The following is an 18,668-nucleotide window of genomic DNA, read 5'->3' on the forward strand; positions in this document are numbered from 1 at the left end:
GTATAGAGGCTACTGTGTAAACTGCAAAGTGCACTCACTAATGTCAATATTGTCAATATTGCAAAAACACGCACTGGGTTTGTTTTTAATTCCAGTATTTTTTAAAGAAAGCTGTTCACAGCACAATACACACATTTTACCATTCACTTTCCATTTGTATTACACCCTGTGTGTGTGTGTGTGTGTGTGTGTGTGTGTGTGTGTGTGTGTGTGTGTGTGTGTGTGTGTGTGTGTGTGTGTGTGTGTGTGTGTGTGTGTGTGTGTGTGTGTGTGTGTGTGTGTGTGTGTGTGTGTGTGTGTGTGTGTGTGTGTGTGTGTGTGCGCGTGCGTGCGACAATGCACATAGTTTTCACATCAATGTAAATGTGTCAAGAGTTAGCTGAGAGCTAATTACCATCTGTACTCCTTGAGCAGGTTATCAGAATTGGTGGTCTATTTAATAGCTATCAATACAAAACAATACAATTAAGCGTAAGTACCAAAAGACAGTCCAAACGTATAGGCCTGTATGTTACAATATAGTCTCCTCTGGTATGTTGCCCTTGATGCCCTGCCACCTTCCGCCCTATGAACTGACTCTGTGGAGATGCTTCATGTAAGCCTTAAGGGCATGAACTCCACGACGTCATCACCAATCTAGTACAATTCCTTCCCTGGTAGTATAGTGGTTAGGTGTTGAATAGGATATGAATCTAGGGCAGTGGTTTTCAACCTTTTTCATGCCAAGGACCCCTAAATTGATATACATTTGGCCGCGGACCCCCATTTGAAAATGTTTTGTGCCAGGGACCCCCAGAAGCAAAGATATCAGTTAATTTTTGCTTTAAAAAAATATAAATATTCAAAGATATGCACACTTTTTCAAGGATTTTCAAAAATAGCAGATCTACAAGCTCATAGCCGCGCTATGAGCTTGTATATCTGCTATTTTTGAATTAGCCAAAGCTGAGTGGTTCAAAATGATTGTGACGCTATGTTAACTCATTTCGCTTGGGACCCCCTGGTACTCCCTCAAGGACCACTGGTGGTCCCCGGACCACCGGTTGAAAACCACTGATCTAGGGGAGGCTGATGGCGTGACCACTGACCACATCCAGGCCTTTCAATCCAAAGGTTATTCATCCCTTCCCACCAGGCTTCATGACAATCATCCCATCTGTTCTTGATTTTGACCTTTTTTTACCTAAAAGCCAATCATCTCTTCGGGGGAACCTATTCATTATTCCCATCTAGTTTAATGAAAATCTGCCCATCCGCAAGATACTGTATATAGATGCATTATAGATATCCGGATATAGATTCATGCTAAACAACGGTTATTGGTAATGATTGAATATTAGAGTGGATTGATTGCCTGTGAAGTAACAACTCATCAATGCCAACATTAATAAAGATGTACAAATTGCTTTTTGTTGCTGATTGATTTTTATTTGGTATCACCAGACTCTGACCATTCTTTTTCAAAAACTATTATTTACAGTTCACTTTACATTGATGTCACTGCGAGACTTTGTAGACCAATTGTGATCATGGTGTACAAATACAATTATAGTTTAGGTAATGAGTGTTTAAATTGATAATCATGAACATTTGTTATACTAAGTTGGAACCCGGTGAGTCCTGTCATTGCCACTATAGTACCTATTATCAGTAAGTCTTAAACAGGCCAGACACAACGTAATCTGAGGCATCTCCATCTATGAGGCCTGTTCCATTACTATGAATGAACCAGCAGGGAATAGTTACTCCATTCTTCACATCATTCCTATAGTCCTTCTGCCAGCCTCTGTGGACCAATGAGAAAGAGACATATTATTTTGACTCAAATGTATAAAAAACTGTACAGTACATTGAAACAAAGACAAACACACACTTTTAACTGTACCAGATCTAGACATTATTCATTCAGCCTAATACCTATAGGATGAGACAGTCATGTGTACCTGGTCACATTGAGCTCCTGTCCCTTCACATACATGGTGGCATCAGGTTTCTCAGGGACCTCTCCTGGACGCAGATCTCCCACCTCAAACTCAACCCCATGGTAAAACTGACCTGGAGGACAGGACAGCCCACCATTGTCATTTATTTTGTTTTGTATTTAAAGGGAAATCATTCTGGTTCATTCTCTATTAGTCTGCACTGAAACTACATTGGCCCATTGCACAATGTAAAATAAAGTTCTAGCTGTGTGATAATCTATAATACTGCCATATTGCAACATAAATGAGGGTTGAAAAACAACTTAACTACACAAATACTGTAGGTCAAAGGCGATCAATTATTTTGACATTTATTTTATCCTACTGTGACTTAATGGGGAGGGTAGAATAGATGTTTCAGTGTACAGTACATCTGATATTCTATCCTGTCCTAGTGCTGCCCCCTAGTGTGTGGTTCTGTACCTAGCAGGCCGTGAACAGATGGGGAGAGAAGATGGCTGTCCAGGGTGTAGAAGCCCAGGTAGTCTTGGTGGTATGGGTGGCTCTTCCAGACCCGGTGTAACAGGACCACAAACGTCACAGAATCTTTTAGACTGACCATCAGGGTGCAGTCTTTGGTCAAGAGAAGATCCATACTGGAAAGGAGGTGCCAGGGCAGAGAGAACAGAGATGGGGAGGGAAGGAAGAGACGAGGGAGAGAGGAGGGAGGCAGAGGGGAGAAGGGAATGTTGATAGGTGTACATTACATTTACATTTTCCTGTGTGTTGCCCTGTGTATGTTTCTCCCCTCATTGGTGTATGTGTGCTTGAGTGGTGAGGAGTGACTGACTTGAGTACCAGCTGGTGTGACGGAGTGGTGTCTGGGTGTGACTGGTAACTAGTAGGTTGAACCTCGCAGGTGATTGGCTCCCTCTTCATGGACTGGAGTATAAAGCTGCCTACCTTCCATTTTTTAACAACTCTCCCTCCTGGTCAGCCTTAATCTGCACTAGTTTTTTGTCAGTATTTGTCAGCATTTTAGTTTTGCATTAACATGAGTTAGTGTATAGTCATGGTATTGCAGGGGTGGGTGGCCGTTCTTTTGTTTTCAGCTGGTACCTGTTTTTCTTTAGGTTACATTAGGTTAGATACTTGTATTTTTGTCTTCTGTTTGGTCTAGGTAAGAATAGTGTTTTCTTTTGTTTATGGGTTTATGTCTAAGGGCCCACCCTGAGGTAATTTACCCATTGTTCTGCAACTTCATTAATAAATCACTGTATTTTTTTATTTAAACTGTGTTGGCTGGCTAATGTTTGGGGACTGAGTAGGAGGGAGTACATTTTTGTGTTACACCTGGTGACCCCTAGGCCGGGTCGTAACAATACTCAGAAGATGCATAAAGATACTAAAGGTTTATTCAAAGGTGCTTCATAAATCTTGTGTATTCCTTCAAAGTATGCCTCTTCTGTACAATTAAAAGAAATTCAGTGACGTAGCCAATTATCTCTCTATAACAAGTCTTAGGATTGATTTATCTCTAGACTGCAATAATAATAAAAAACAACCTCAAAACATGCAATATTAAGAAAAAGAGAGGTAGTCTACTGGCATTTGTATGCAATGTGAAAGAGCAGTTCATTCAACTCGGTGCATATTTTGATCTGAGTGAAGGACCACAGCCACTCAGTTACATAAAGTGGTAGCCTATACCTGATATATGGAAAAATGGAGGCTGTGGACGTGTTTTAATCTTTTAAATTTGTATTCTTGGTGGAATGTTTTTTAGTGTTGCCGATTAACGTCAGTCGAGGAAACGCAGTGGTCATAAGCCGACACACTCAAACCGTTAGGAGGTCATGTTTGGTAAGGTTGTGTAAATGCGTTCAGTGACTCTTAGTTTTTGCATGTATTTGTATAGAAGTTATTCAATCAATCAATCAAACGGTCGCCGGCTGTCTGTTCAGGGGGACTTTAGTCCGGTCTGAGGGTCCTGTTGTACAGAGTTACAACAAAGCTAGCATAGAATGAATGTGTGTGTGTGTGTGCGAGTGTTGTTTATTGTAATGTTGTGTGTACAAGACAACACAATTATCTTTTGATCAAGGTTAAGGTTCCGAATCTGTAAGTACATGGATTTTTTTAAAGGCCTGTCGGGACGGACCGAGGCCTCGAGAAAACCGCTATTCTGCTGTCTTGAAAAGGAGGGGTACTGAGTAGCTTAAAATTCAAAGTGAGTATTAACTAATATAACTAATAATAGATAGGAATTTTTAGATGATAAGAGTGAATTTGTGTTCACAAAATTAGGAGGCATTATCTCTGGTTGTGTGGAGAGAATATATTGAAACAAAAAGCGTCACATATAGTTTTATGTTTACATAGGTAAGTGATCTTGGTTTTAGGTTTATAAATAGGAAAATATGTGCTCTGTGAAGCACATACTGCCACCTATCTTGGATCAACTGTCACCTGTAGTTTTTCTTTGCTCTGATCTTAGTGGGAGTGTTTCAGTTTCTTTCCCTCACAGTAGGTGGTCGACACTTGGAATTAGGTATTGTTGAATTAAGCCCTGAACTTTTGGCTACTATGGTGATTAGATTAACCATACATGTTGACACTACAATGGAAGTGCCATTATTTTTAGGGATGAGTGATTGAAAATGTGATTTCAGGGTCTGGGTTGAGGATTTCTGCTCCATTGGGACGCCATGGCAGCAGGAATCCGACATTACCAATATGGGTTTCTTTTCTGAGTTTTGGGCTTGTGGGAAAGTTATTCTTGATAATGTTGTTTCCTTCCCAATTTCTTTTAGGATCGGTGTCGTTCTATGGGCTAACATAATGTTTTGATGTGATTTCATGTTGTATAATGAGTGTGTTTTATCCCACGTGTATTTTGTGACTAATAGCACGACTAACAAACTAATTGATAACTGACCTATTGAGACGTGCGTCGTCGAATGTATTACTTTCAATTTTTCTGGTAGCCGGGAACACTGGATTTTCCAATAATCCGAAACACGGGGGGTAATGTATGGTGTTTATTCTGATTTTGATTGTTACAATTGTTTATTCTGATCTGAAGTATCCTAGTGCTTTTCCTACTGAATAATTGAGCATAAGGGCTGTGTAAACATATGACATGGTTTCTGTGTGTGCTTAGATTTGTATTGAATTATGCTAATTCATGTCATGTTTTATTTTGTTTATTTTTAAGATGTTTTTGTAGTAAATGATTGCTTCTCTCTTAGTGACACAGACACAGGACTGCAGGACCACATCACTAAATAGCAATATTAATCTAGTGAATGTTATGGTAATTGGTAACTAGTATAATTGGTTTGAGAATGGATTTCTAAACATGAAGTAAGATTAGTTTACTATAGCCAGTGGTGTGCCTCTAAAGGCCATATATGACTAAATGCCATACATGTGGTTTAGTTAGGGTGTGTTAAATAATGTTGTTGTGAGTGTTTATTCTCAGGTCCACTTATGAACTGCAGTGGAACTGTTTTGAGAGAGGAGGAATAAGGGATGATGACAACGTGCTAAATATCTCTACGGCTTGTGTGGTATTAAGTATCGTGGTTTGCTATATTTGTTTTTCCATATGCAGAGTCAAATATCATATGATATATAGATATATATATAGGTACATTATGTGTATAGCTACACTATTTGAAAAGATTTCATCTAATCCTATGTATTCCTGTATATGATAGATGTTGACGAAATTTTGAAAGTATGCTGTATGTGATTTTAATGAATTTTGTGATTTTACATTTTGAACCCTTGATGAGATTATTTATACAAGTTTTGTTTTTCTTTTTCAAGAATGGCGTATGATGGTGTTGCTAAGGGTCCTATGGAGTCTTCAGCCCTGGTGTTCACAACTGGGGATGGACTGGCTGAGTGGATGAGGAAAGAGCACTCTGACCTCTGGATCCCAAAAGTTTAGGAGGACCGGCTTCTGGACTAAGAACGACCTGGAACCACGCTTCACATTGCAGGACGGGGCAAACGCCACGGGAGGATGGAGGAACGAGGAGCTACGCAGGATTCTGAGAGGACACCGCGGGACATTCGCCGTCCGGATCCTAACGTTGTTTGCTACAGTTGACGGCATCACTCTTTTTGTGGATGCCCATTCCATTAACGGCAAGAGAATAACATTGCTATCACTTTGGTGAAACAAGATTTGGTGGAACAATGGACTATGGTACTTTGAGGCCATGAAGAAGGACCTTTTCGGAGCTTTATTTCTTTTATGATCTGTACCTGTATTTTGTAACTGTATTTTTTTTGTACATGAATGGACTTTCTCCCTGTGCATTTTTGTTTTGTTGAACTTCTACATGTCGTTGGCCGGAAGGGTGGTCGTGGCTAATTGAGCTGGGCTGGATAGGAATTTTCCTGTGAAATTGAATATGGGTTTTTCGCCTATTCCTGCGATATGCTATGAGTATTGTTGTGTAAAGGTTTTTTAAATGTTAAAATGGGGGAAATGTCAAGGATATTTGAAGATAAACATTTAAAATTAACTAATGTGATAAGATGTTCTCCTGCTTGGCTCCACCTTGCTTCAGGACTCTTTGCCTGCTAGACATCCTGTCTCCAAACAGAGACATTTGCATTCTTTTGTTTTGTCATCAGGCTTGTTGACTAAATTAACATCTCTATGTGAAAACTGTCTGTGTGTAGGTGTTGAGGGGGTGTGTCTGAAACAGGCCTATTTAACCAGAGGTAGAATATGACCTCAGTGAGCAAAACTGGATTTCCATTGCATGATGCTGTTGTGTAAGGTTTGCTCCTTTTACTCGAGTAAAATCTCTCATACTTGGAATTCTGAATTCTTGTCTGTCTCATCATTATTGTGTTATGAGTGCTCCAAACAGATTCTGCTATCACACTGGGCATAAACGCCAGTGCAGCAACTTCTACAATGGGTGTGTTCGAAAAACCTGGCACCTGGAGTGCGCTCCCAGTATTTCTGAACGAACCTGTCAATGTGTATTGTAAATATGTATGCTTAATGGTCTGTGGTACACGTTAGGCAAACCCCAGACATTTTAAGGAATTTGTAAAAAAATAAATAATATAATAACCTGGACAGATCTTAAGGACCCAAAAGAGGACATGTCTGGGTAAAAGACGGCGTTTGGTCACCCTAATTCAGCCTTAACTTTAAATATCATATTGTGTACTTGTCCTGTCATTGAGCGAGAAGGTACTCTAAAAAAGCAATAACTTACTTAGGTCCTTTGAGGGCAGCTTTATCAGACCACAGTAACTTGACACGTTTTCCATCTTGTAACACAGAGATGTCTTCAGTGGTCACCTCCAGTCTCACCCCGAGGGTCTTGTGAATGATGCCGAAACGTCCAAAGTAGCTGTTGATTTTACCATCGGGGGCAACTTTCTTATCTCCAATAGTCTGACCGTTGACTAGAATTCCTAAGGAAGCAAAACTGGATTCAGTCACTCACAAAGCACAGATGAAAACTATTATACGTATATACAATTAAAGAAAACCACCAACTTACCCTTTAACTCATACACAATACAACACTGTTCAGATGTATTGAGTATTCAAATCTACTTCAATATTATGTCCAAATCTTAAGTGTAAAACTAAAATGGATGTCAGAATAATCATCAGAAGTTGTCCACTACAGTATCTTTGGCTCTGACAATGTGAATAATTAAAAAAAGAAAAGAGAATCATGTTTTAATCACCTGTGGTTGTGTCTCTAACCAGGTTGAAGATGGTGCCTGGTGTGTCGTTGATATTGAAGCACAGTGCATCATTTCTCTTTGGAAGCTCTATCATGAAATGAGGATCTCCATCCACTGAAAGGACATTATCAAGGTTAGAGCTCAGTTAACATTGGATACAAGTACAGCTGCCAATACCTGAAGCTGAGCTAAATATATGTTAGCACTTGGGTATTTACCAAAATATGTGGGATCATAAGGTGGTATGCTGTATCCACTAATGGTTTTGTCCGCTTGACCTGCACCTGGTTATACATAAAAGGGCATCCAGATTATAAATAAATACATTGTAAGCGTAAACCTTTCTTATTCTGTTGGTTGGAAATGGAATGTTTTACCTAGTCTCTCTGCCTCTTGTCGTTGCTCTGTAGAAAATAAATAGTGAAAAGATATTAGAAGATGACAACGTATGGATTCAGCAGCTTTAATAGTGCTTGTTTAATGATGGAAACGAGACCACAGTCAAGTGTCACACTTTTTTCCTTCCCATTCCATCTTCCCCAGTGGTTCAAAGTAACTAAGTACATTTACTTACAGTAAGTACAATTTTTAGGTATTTATACTTTACTGGAGTATTTCCAATTTCCAATACTTCTACCCCACTACATCTCTGAGGCAAATATTGTACTTTTACTCCACTACAATTATTTGAAAACTTTAGTTACAAGTTACTTTTCAGATATAAATTATGATATTATGAAACATACATTGACCACTTTAGCCCTATTTTATACATGGGCTATCTGAAAATAGCCGATCTACAAGCTTGTGAGCTTGTAGGTCTGCTATTTTCAAACATTCGAGTACTTTTACTTTTGGTACTTTAAGTATATTTTGATGCCAATACTTTTGTACTTTTACTCAAGTAACATTTTGAATTCCGGACTTTCACTTGCAACAGAGTACTTCTACATTGCAGTATTGATACTTTTACTTAAGCAAAACATTTGAGTACTTTTTCCACCACTGATCTTCCCTACCCTCAGTCAGTTTGTCAGCGATGAAGGAATCACTCGCTCCATCCTCAGTCTGAGGCTTGGTGACCACCATGGAGGTCAGTGGAGTGACAAAATTGTACTGCAGGGACATCTCAAGAACCTTGGCTGTGGCGTTGCTTTTTTCCTCTGGTGTACCAGTCTTACTGGAAAAAAAGAAAAACAGTATTCATAATAGACGTAGGGGAGAACGGGGTAAGATGAACCTCTGGGTAAGTTGAACCACCCCCTGTATCTTTAAAACTATACACATGAGTTGTCATGTGACCTTAAAATCAGGACACATCCATCATTTCCACCTGGCTGTGAAGTTGAGAGACACATGGGTAAAGTGATAAGCATATTTCTACACAAGAAAGTGTTTTTTGCTGGTCAAAGTTAATTTTTTACTTTTCTGGTATAATGATTTTTTATTTTAAAGCAAATGTACCCAGGTTGAAACTTATATATCATGAATGTTGGTGATATTCCAATGTATAAAACCATGTGAATCATTTAGCTAAAGATTAGCCTGAAGCATTAAGCTAGCCAGGTTAGGTCAAAATGGTGGCCATGGGGCAAGATGAACCAAATGCCTTGGGGTAAATTGAACCAATTATCCTAATATTAATCACCATTCATATTTTTTATTATGTCTTTTCTTCACAAATTATGCAGTATGACCTTTCATTTGGATGAATACACTCATTTAAGAGAAGTTTTCAATATTGTATTAACAATTGCAAATATTAAAAGGTTCTGAATAACAAACATTATTTAATTGGTTTTATATTGTTTAAATACCATTAAGAAAATAAATAAGACTATTTGCAAAAGGGAAATGTGTTATTAAATTAGTGTTGATACGTGAATACATTATTTGTTCAAGTTTAAACTTGAAAATGCAAAATATCGTATGGGTAAAGGATCAACTTACCCCTTACCTGGGGCAAGTTGAACCACATGACCACTTTTTTTTGAGAACCCATATTTTTACAACCATTTGTCATAGATGCACACTCATTTTTTCAATTGATAGAAGACATCTTGAAGTTTTATTAGATGTTTAGATTTGACTTCCATCTCATTTTTCCTTGCCTAGAGGTCAACATAAGTAAAAAGTGGTTCATCTTACCCCGTTCTCCCCTATCTACACTGTAAGAAGTCCAGAGTCTCAACGTCCTGACAGAGCAGCTCTATACTGTAGCTAGAGATGATTCAAACAGACCTCTGCTCCAGTAGCTGTTGGATGGTCATGTAGGCCCACAGACGTTCTGTGAAGTCCCCAAAGATGTACTCCTTCTCTGGGTAGATAACGTTCCAATCTACCGGGGTCGCCTGGCCCTGCACCTGAAAGTCCTCAACAGACTATAGAGAAAGAGAAGAGCGTAAACGGCTACCGTGCACGTGTTGATTTTGACAGCACATTTTTATTTCGTTTTAGTCAATAGACTATGGAATAAAATTCCGTTTAGTTTTAGTCATATTTTAGTCATCTGAAATGTTTTGGTTTTTGTCTAGTTTTAGTCGACTAAATGTCGTAAGATTTTAGTCGACTAAATCTACAGTTGATTTAGTCGACTAAAATGTATTTTGGCGTTGCCTTGATGGTGTCGTAATGGCTGATTTTACACTTGGTTGCATTCTGAAAATAGACGATCTACAAGCTCACAACGCGTCGCAGCGCGACGCGTTGTGAGCTTGTAGATCTGCTATTTTCAGAGTGCAACACCCGAGCGCAACCAAACTTAAAATGACTTGTCTTTTAGTTCTACTGGATTTCTTCTCTAACATTTAGTTTAGTTTTTATTTGTTGATGAAATTGTCAATATATTTAGTCTTAGCTTTAGTCATTGTAGCTTAGTTTTTTATTTAGTTTTTATTTAGTTTTCGTCAGTGAAAAAAGGTAGTAGACGAAAAAATTGTCATAGTTTTAGTCGACGATATCAACACTGCTACCGTGCTTTTTCATCTAAAGTAAGAGACTACAGTTACTCCTCTGTCTCACCCCCTTGGCGAACACTTCCACCATGAAGTTGTCGATGTCATTGTCACCCAGTCGTCCGGCCACCACAATCTCTGAGCCGTTGAACAGCTGAGTGAAGTGGTTGTTGGTCAGGAAATCGACGGTGTTGTCAGGGTAACGAAGGTCCACCTCTAAGAGTAGAGTACTGGCCACCTCCTCATAGAAACCCTGGGGAAAATAATAATAAGAAGAAATAATCTTTATTTAAATATCACTTTTCCAAACAGAGATTAAAAAGTGCATGCAAACCCATTAAATGTTTTTATTCAATAGGATGAGGCTGGCTATAGAATCAAGCCATGCAGGTCACCGCTGGTAAATTCAACAGTCACTTAATGCAACACAAAAGCTTTGTCTAGGTGGTACCGTAGGAGCTCAACCAATATAAGGCAGTGTCAGTGACAACTATCCACATTGTGTGGATACTAGGGCCTGTCCCCGACTAAGGATTTCTAATAGTCGACTCTGATTGGCCAAATGTTGCCTATAGTCGAATATATTTTAAAAAATGCATGATTCGACTGATTGGCAGTTGTAATCAGTCTGATTTGACTGCCAATCTCTCAGTCAAATCATGCAATTTATTTTTTCCATGATTCGACTAAGAGAACGGCAGTCGAATCAGACTCCCTCGATCGATTAGTCGACTATTTGAATAATCAAGGTCAGGCCCAATGGATACCACACAGAGGTAAAAGTAGCAGCCTAGAGAGAACTAAAATAGAACACTCCGCTGTTAAAAGGACGTTGGGAAGGCCAGTCTGTACTATGGAGTTCTTTGTCTTTACTATGGAGTTCTCTGAAACCTGACGGAAATTCCTCAAACATGTTGTTATTACTACTGTTAATTGTGGCAACTAGCTTATCGGACCTTACCAAGAAACAGGAGTAGGTTACTTGAGGATGAGTTGATTTATTCGAAGCATGTTTAAAACAAGGGGGGGGACAATGCAAATGTTTGGGAGCAGTGACTAAAATGTTACAACTCGTAAGAAAATAAAATAATTCAGCTCAAATTAATAGCCTAACATTTTGGCCAATACCCTAATCTTGGGCTCAAATGAGTCTCACCCAGATGAATGCATTGGGGTCAACAACATTTTTTACCAATGCCTTCATTTGGGTCTTGTTTGGGACCCAGTTGAGGTGTCACTGAGACTGTTGATCTATTAAATTCAGTCGGCAGCATCCAACACGGTAGTGTGTGACTTCATTTATTTTATTTATTAGTAGTATTTATACAGAATTCTGCATCCGTTAATAAAACATCTACTGATGCACAGACTTGGAGACATCATCAGTGTTGTTTCCTGGAGTCACTGGGTGTTTCGGGTCTTGCAACAGACACCCTCCTCCAGGCGACCCGACCGAGGCTGATCAGACCCCGGCCTGTGTCCAAGTGGCATGCTACTGCCCCCACTGTCTCTTGAGGGCTTAGGGTGGCTGCTGACATGTTAGCAGCAGGTGTTGGCGACACTAGGAGGCTCTCTAGGCACTGTGGGTTGCCTCCGTGCCTGGCTCCTCCTTCGTTTGACCATACATGTACGGTATGTTATACGTTACCTTCTACCTGTTTAAAATGACTGACAGACTGACTGAGTGACTGACTGAACTTTTATAGCTGTGTCCTATCACATATCATACCTATCACATATTATATCATAAATCCTGTATCACACCCTCCCTTACTGCACCTGGAGTTGGGCGGTCGCATCTGAGGCCTCGTAGATTCTGCGGGCCAGTCCCTTGTTTTGTTGGGCCATCACATCCAGAAAGGAGTAATCCACATCATTTCCAAATCCCAGACAGAAGAGAGACATTTTTCCGTCAACAGCTTTGCGTACATTTTCTTGGATCGTTGGGAGGTCACTAACTCCTGTATGTAAATATACGGTATATATATGTTGTACATATACTATACAGTATTATGTAGAATATAACGAACACAAATATTTATAGTACATTGCGGTACCTTCCATCCTATCACTGACAGGACCACAAACATTTCTCAGAATTCATTACAGGAGGTTAGCTCCCACACATTTGCAAAGATGGAAAAATTAACACGTAGTCAATAATATCTTACATGTATTTCCAAAAGCACACATATATATATATATAAACACATAGTTTATACAATATTATAGCTACAAAATTACCAGAAATATTTGTTACAGGGCTCACTAAATCATGCGCCCTGTAGCACACAGTTCAATGTAAATACACTAGCTAGCCTATACTCAGGGATACATATAATGTGCCCCAACTACAGTACTGTATGTGCAGTCCTCTGCGTGCCACAACTCTGCACAGACAGAAAAAAATCAAATTAACAGCGTATATTTGCAAACATCAGCTTAGTTTTAGATTTGGTTTAGCCAATGCTCAATGCTCTTGTATTCTTTCAAATGAATTGGCCAACCCAAGTAGACGAGACAATTTTCTATAAAAAGTATTCGTACACTCCCTAGTGGCAGGGCTACCTTTTGTTAAGCTTCAGGGCTCAGTCCTTTAATCGTATGACATTTCAAAAGGAGAGCTCACCTTCGTTTGGCATTCCATCAGTCATGAAGATAATCATGTCGAAACTCCTTTCTGGGAGGGTGTTGTCTTGCCTGTCTTTCACCAGCATGTTTATAGCAGCCAGCGCTGCTTTATTGATATCGGTTACTGGAAGGAGAACACACACATGTCAATTATGTGCAATGATATTAAATCAAATTCATCTGGTTCTTTGATTTCCAACATTATCCATAATCCATATAAGGAAGTGATCAAGGGTAAAGATGAGACTTATTATTTATACATTTTTGCCAAGTATTTTCCCTTTTTTTCCCAATTGTTGATTTGTTTAATCTTGTCACTGCTGACCGCTTTGGAATCACATGCCTCCTCCAATACACTGGAGCACATCCGGAGGAATACTCCTCATAGTGTTTTTTTCCCCCTTTTCCCCCAAACTTAGTTATTCCAATTCCCTGTGTATTCTAGTCCCTCTGTCACTGCTACTCCTACAGTTGGTCCTAGGGAGAGCACAGACAATTATGTCTCCTCCGATCCATGTGACATCAATGCCGCTTCTTTTCACCTGACAATGAGATATTTCACCAGGACGATGTAACGCTCATGTAGGCATGTGCTATTCTTCCTAGTGCCACACCCCACTGAACCTCCTACCAACCTGTAGGAATCATTAGTGCAGCGTCCAAGATGTGGCTTATTCTGATGCTTACATCCATTGTCAACTATCCCTCTGGCGAATGTCAGGGCTTCGGCCACGTTTTCCTTGCTGGCCTTAATAAGAGATTCTTTCCAGAATGTAACCCTATGATCAAACAGGATGATGGCAAAGTAGTCGTCCTCATGCAGGTCCTGGAGGATGGCCAGCAATGCCTCACGTATCTGCACAGGGTAACAAGATCAGAGGTCATGCATAAACATGTATATAGAATAGCCCACATACAATACTGTAGACATTTTTCTCTAACACACTCACTGTCTCACATACTTTACACTTTCTCACCTGAATTATTTTAGCTCCATACATGGATCCACTAATGTCAATCACAAACACCACATTCTTTGGAACTCTGGCTAAGTCAGGAGGTGCAAAGAAGTGGACGAAGTATCCATTCACTATCTGAGGGGAAAAAAGACAAATGAACTGTACTGCATACTCAGAAAGCAGTGACGGAAGGGGAGAACTGTAACTATACGACCATTGATAACATGTTTGGTCAACAGCTTTGCTGCATTAGAGTTTCAGGACATGCTTTGCATTAGGAATGTTCATTGTGTTCATTTTCATTTCAGTCAAGAACTCTGTAACATATAGTAGGCTATGTATGTGATCAGAGTAAGACAGTATCTGTTTAATAGTTTGCATGAAGATTTTATGGTCAAACCGGTGTATTTGTTTGTATAAGGCAAGGCAGCTTATTTACACACAGCACCTTTCATATACCAGGGCAACACAGAGTGCTTAACAGAATGAAAACAATTATAATCAAATTGAGCACACTTTTAAATAGAGGAGAAAACATTGAGGAGATTAAAATAGATACAATAGACAGCAGACCTGAACGTCCCCTAGGCTCGTGGTCCGTTTCACATCGTACTTGATGATGAAATCTCCATCGAGCAGAGTTCCTTCACAGTCTGGACACTTCCTCTGCTGCTCCGGTGTCGGTGAGAAGGAGATGTGTGCCTGAAAGAAGGATACAATATACATTCACTTTAGTGCAAACTTACATCTGACATGTCTAATAGAAGACAAGAGGTAGAAGCGCTGCTGGGTGTTCTTAGGTGTGTTGCCACATACAGGTGCTATTTGGATGGTTCAAGTGTGCTGCAATTTGTCGCTGGAATGAAGTATTAATTCTTAAGCGAGATTGTAATCAGCAGGTTTCCTTAAATCCAAGGCTCGCTGTAGTTTTATGTAAAAAATAAAATTTTAAAAAGTGTTAAAATTGCCTTTATTTTTCATGACAGATTTAAGATGGGGTGGACCATCGCTGAGTGGTTAGTGAGCCCGCCTAGGGAGCCAGAGGCCCTGGTTGCCCCAGGTACGATTCCAGGCCAGGCCAGCAAATGTGTCGATGAAATGAAATTTGTCCCTGAGCAAGACTCTTAACCCCTAATTGCTCACAGGCCCTCATTGGAAACAAGACCGCAAGGACTTTCATGAATGGACCTGTTAAAGGAATTATCCTTAAAGGAATTATCCTTAAACAACCTAAATGTTGAGGCCTGCTCTGGTGGTCATCAGGGTAGTTTGTCAGTAGGTTGCCCACTTACTCATTACTTTTTCTTTCTACAAAACTACAGTGTGCTTTGGATTTATGGAAGATACTGTATGCATATTTAATAGTTTCATTTTAGGGAAGACGGGTATGTTATTCAACAGGGTAGGGTAGAATTTGAGAGATTAATGAAACGAGCTGTCCGAAGAACCTTGGGACGGGTTTGACAATGTATGAGAATGTAGAGCCATGTTTAGCCCTCTACCTTTTTGTCTGTGACGGTTTTCTCCACCAGAGGGAGCAGCTCATTGGATAAGAAGGTACCATAGGCATCAACATATGCAATACCCTGTGGCTCATAGATATCTGCCACAATCTGTGCAAAGTTAGACACAAACATACACAAAGTGAGATTAGCCTTTCATTAAAGGACCACTTCACCCATTTTCATTTTTCTTATATTCATACAGTATAATTGGTCCTCACTGATGCTCAGTCATTATTAGATGGCACCAACCTGAAAGTTCCGGACAAGCTGCTTGGGTTTGACCCGGGTCAGAATCTCATACTGGCCTAGTTTCCTGTTAAGAAGCTCCTCATAGGTCAGAATGAATTTCACGTTGCTATTGGCAGCAATGTTTACTGACACAGAGAACTTCTCCATTTTTCTTCCAGAGGCCCTAGAACACAGACAAACCAAAAAAATAATGAATAAAATAATGATTGGGAATATGTAAGTACCATGTGATGCGAGAGGGCGGTCTAGCCAACTCCAACTCAGGACTCCTGAATTGCTGCCCTCCACACCCTCCTTTCTAGCATCAGGGTCTTGAGCTCTGCAATGTTGTTAGCTCTGCAATGTTGTTAGCTCCGCTGTAGCGCCTCAGTGCATCTATGTAGGTGGTGTGCTTCTTGCCTTTCCTGGCTGTGCCCTGGGTTGGCTCCCACAGTGTCAGTTTGCTGGCCCTCCCAGCCTCATCCTTCTCTCTCTGACCTCTCTCTTGTCTGTGACCCCTGTTAGGTCCCCGTAGAGGACCTAATTTCTGATGTGGTCCGTCCATGTGACACCTAGTGCCATTCGTAGAATTCTTGTGTAGACTATCCAGGGCCCTTTCCTGTTGTTCTGTGAGGGTCCATGTCTTTGCGCATGCCCCATACAGCAGCACTGACTACTACTTTAGCTACAAACAGCCCCCTCTTGAGGTCTACTTCCATGTCTGATTTCCACACTCTCCTCATCCCATGCAGAGCATTCCAGGCAAGTGCCCTCTGGACCTTCAGGTCCTGTTCCGTTGAAGCAGTCCAGGTCCGGAGATGTAAGTCCTCAACTACCTCATCCCATTGGCAGTTGCAATGGTTTTGTCCCCTGTGTTAACTGTTAATAGGGTAGAACCGGGACGAACGACGCGCAGGGACGGTTGCAACACGGACCTTTTTTCATGCTACACTTAAAAGCTCGTCACATCCGGCGACGTCACCCTCTTCGTCTTCGGTCGAAAACATCAGACACGAATTTTTTTCCCAGTTCTGATCAAAATTGGCAGAGTTGAAGCCACTTTTGTGTATTTCCACACTGTAGTAAAAAATACCCTATTTGAGTGTTTTCCATTTGTACTGCTGTGTTTATTTGGTGCCGATTGTAAATGGATTTTGTCTGTTAGGCTAATCTGTGGGCTAACTCTCAGTGAAGGTTCCATTGAAAAATATTCATTAGCTTTTGTGCTAGCTAGCAAAACATCCAGGGAGGGACGAACGGCGCATTAAGCCACTCGATGCATTACGGACAGGGAGGGACGAACGGTGCATGTGTAAAACACAAAGTTGAGGAAACAGACAGAGGGGACATTAACATGATACATTTATTTGACTATCAGCATGGTCATTTGCTCGTAGGGTTCTACTGAAGCATCAATGAGAGTTAGATGCCAGAAATGTAACGTTTGTGCTTGTTATAGGACATTTCATCCGACCGCGCCGTCCGACCCCCGTGTATGCACCGTTCGTCCCGACTGGCGGCCGTGTGCGGAGAGTAGCGCAACGTCACTTTACTTAACGATTGCGTTCGACTCGTTTCACTAAAATTAAAACGGACTGCGGGTAATGGGAGAGGACAAGTGTCTCTTGTTCACAAAAAAGTATGGTTACATGAAATTAAGTAATCTCTGTGCAGGGAGGGAAATAGAAAAGGGTGCGTCGTTCGACCCCGCCCTCCCCTACTTTTTTTCTTGGCATTGAGCTTGAGGCCGATCTTCCTGCTCTCCCTTCCTTTCTCTGCTGTATCCGAGACTAGGGCAATGTCATCTGATATAGCTATTTCACCCCTCTCCCAGTAACATGCCCTGAGACTTACTTGACCAGTCCTGCAGTCTGTCCTGATGAGACAGCTTTCTCGTACTGCTTCTTGGCTTTCTCCTTCTCCTTGACCTCTCCAACATACATCTGATTATCAATTTCCCTGAAAAGCAAATAGAGTTAGAACGCAACAGAGGTTGATCACTAATAGTTGTCATTTAAAATTCCAAAAGGCATATGAGCTTTGGAACATCGCGGTGAAAATGGTCAGGGAGATACAGAGGCAGACACGGGTACTAAACACACAATAAGAAGAGACATGGCACGGACATGCTGAAATTGGTGATGAAGGCGGTCTTGGGCAGCTCCACCTCAAAGAATATCTCCTGTGAGGAGTTGGCCTTGTTCAGAGCAGTGGAGGTCATGACGGTGTGAGCAAAACGAGATGCTACGGTACAGTCCACTGTAACACTGTCCACCTCCACCTGAGAGAGAGAGAGAGAGGGAGAGAGGGATAGAGGGGGGGAAATTATTGGAGACAAAGAATATATGTCCTACCTATACAGCTCAAAAAGTGTTCGTTGACATTCGACACTGTCCACAGACACTTGTCTTGCGAAATATGAAACAGCCTTTAAAGGAGTAGTTCACCCCCAAAATACCTTTTTTTCTATGGATTACTCACCATTTGGAGCCTTGAATTCATGGATATTTTTTTGTTTTTGTCGCATTCCTTCCTTTATTATTTGATTATAATAAATTTAGCCCCATTGATTCCGGAGACACAAATGCATTTGTGTCTCCTACCGGAATCAATGGGGACAAATTTATTATAATCAAATTATTGGCTTAGGAATGCCACAAAAACAAAAATAAATCCATGAATTCAAGGCTTCATGGGGTGTGCAATTGATAGAAAATAAGTCATTTTTGGGGT

At 40.5% G+C, this 18,668-nt stretch overlaps 2 protein-coding genes across 4 annotated transcripts in view; one reads left to right on the plus strand and one right to left on the minus strand.

Moving 5' to 3' along the window:
* The window catches only part of LOC308083072 (engulfment and cell motility protein 2), a 302,126-nt gene that overhangs the window by 202,187 nt on the left and 81,271 nt on the right, over positions 1 to 18,668 (plus strand). The gene's annotated exons all lie outside the window — the stretch shown is intronic.
* On the minus strand, positions 1,480 to 18,222 carry LOC308081773 (inter-alpha-trypsin inhibitor heavy chain H3-like; the record flags this gene model as incomplete). The annotated part of the gene is made up of 19 exons (XM_080423397.1): positions 1,480 to 1,786; positions 1,944 to 2,055; positions 2,406 to 2,578; positions 7,175 to 7,376; positions 7,659 to 7,772; positions 7,877 to 7,942; positions 8,049 to 8,062; positions 8,653 to 8,838; positions 9,900 to 10,036; positions 10,680 to 10,865; positions 12,392 to 12,573; positions 13,242 to 13,367; positions 13,931 to 14,099; positions 14,221 to 14,337; positions 14,776 to 14,904; positions 15,705 to 15,815; positions 15,957 to 16,119; positions 17,790 to 17,894; positions 18,062 to 18,222. Coding segments are annotated over 19 exons (2,592 nt in total), but the record flags the coding sequence as incomplete, so codon positions are not given.

The sequence above is a fragment of the Gymnoscopelus braueri genome (genome assembly GCF_963280865.1).
Source record: "Gymnoscopelus braueri genome assembly, chromosome: 3".
NCBI lineage: Eukaryota > Metazoa > Chordata > Actinopteri > Myctophiformes > Myctophidae > Gymnoscopelus > Gymnoscopelus braueri.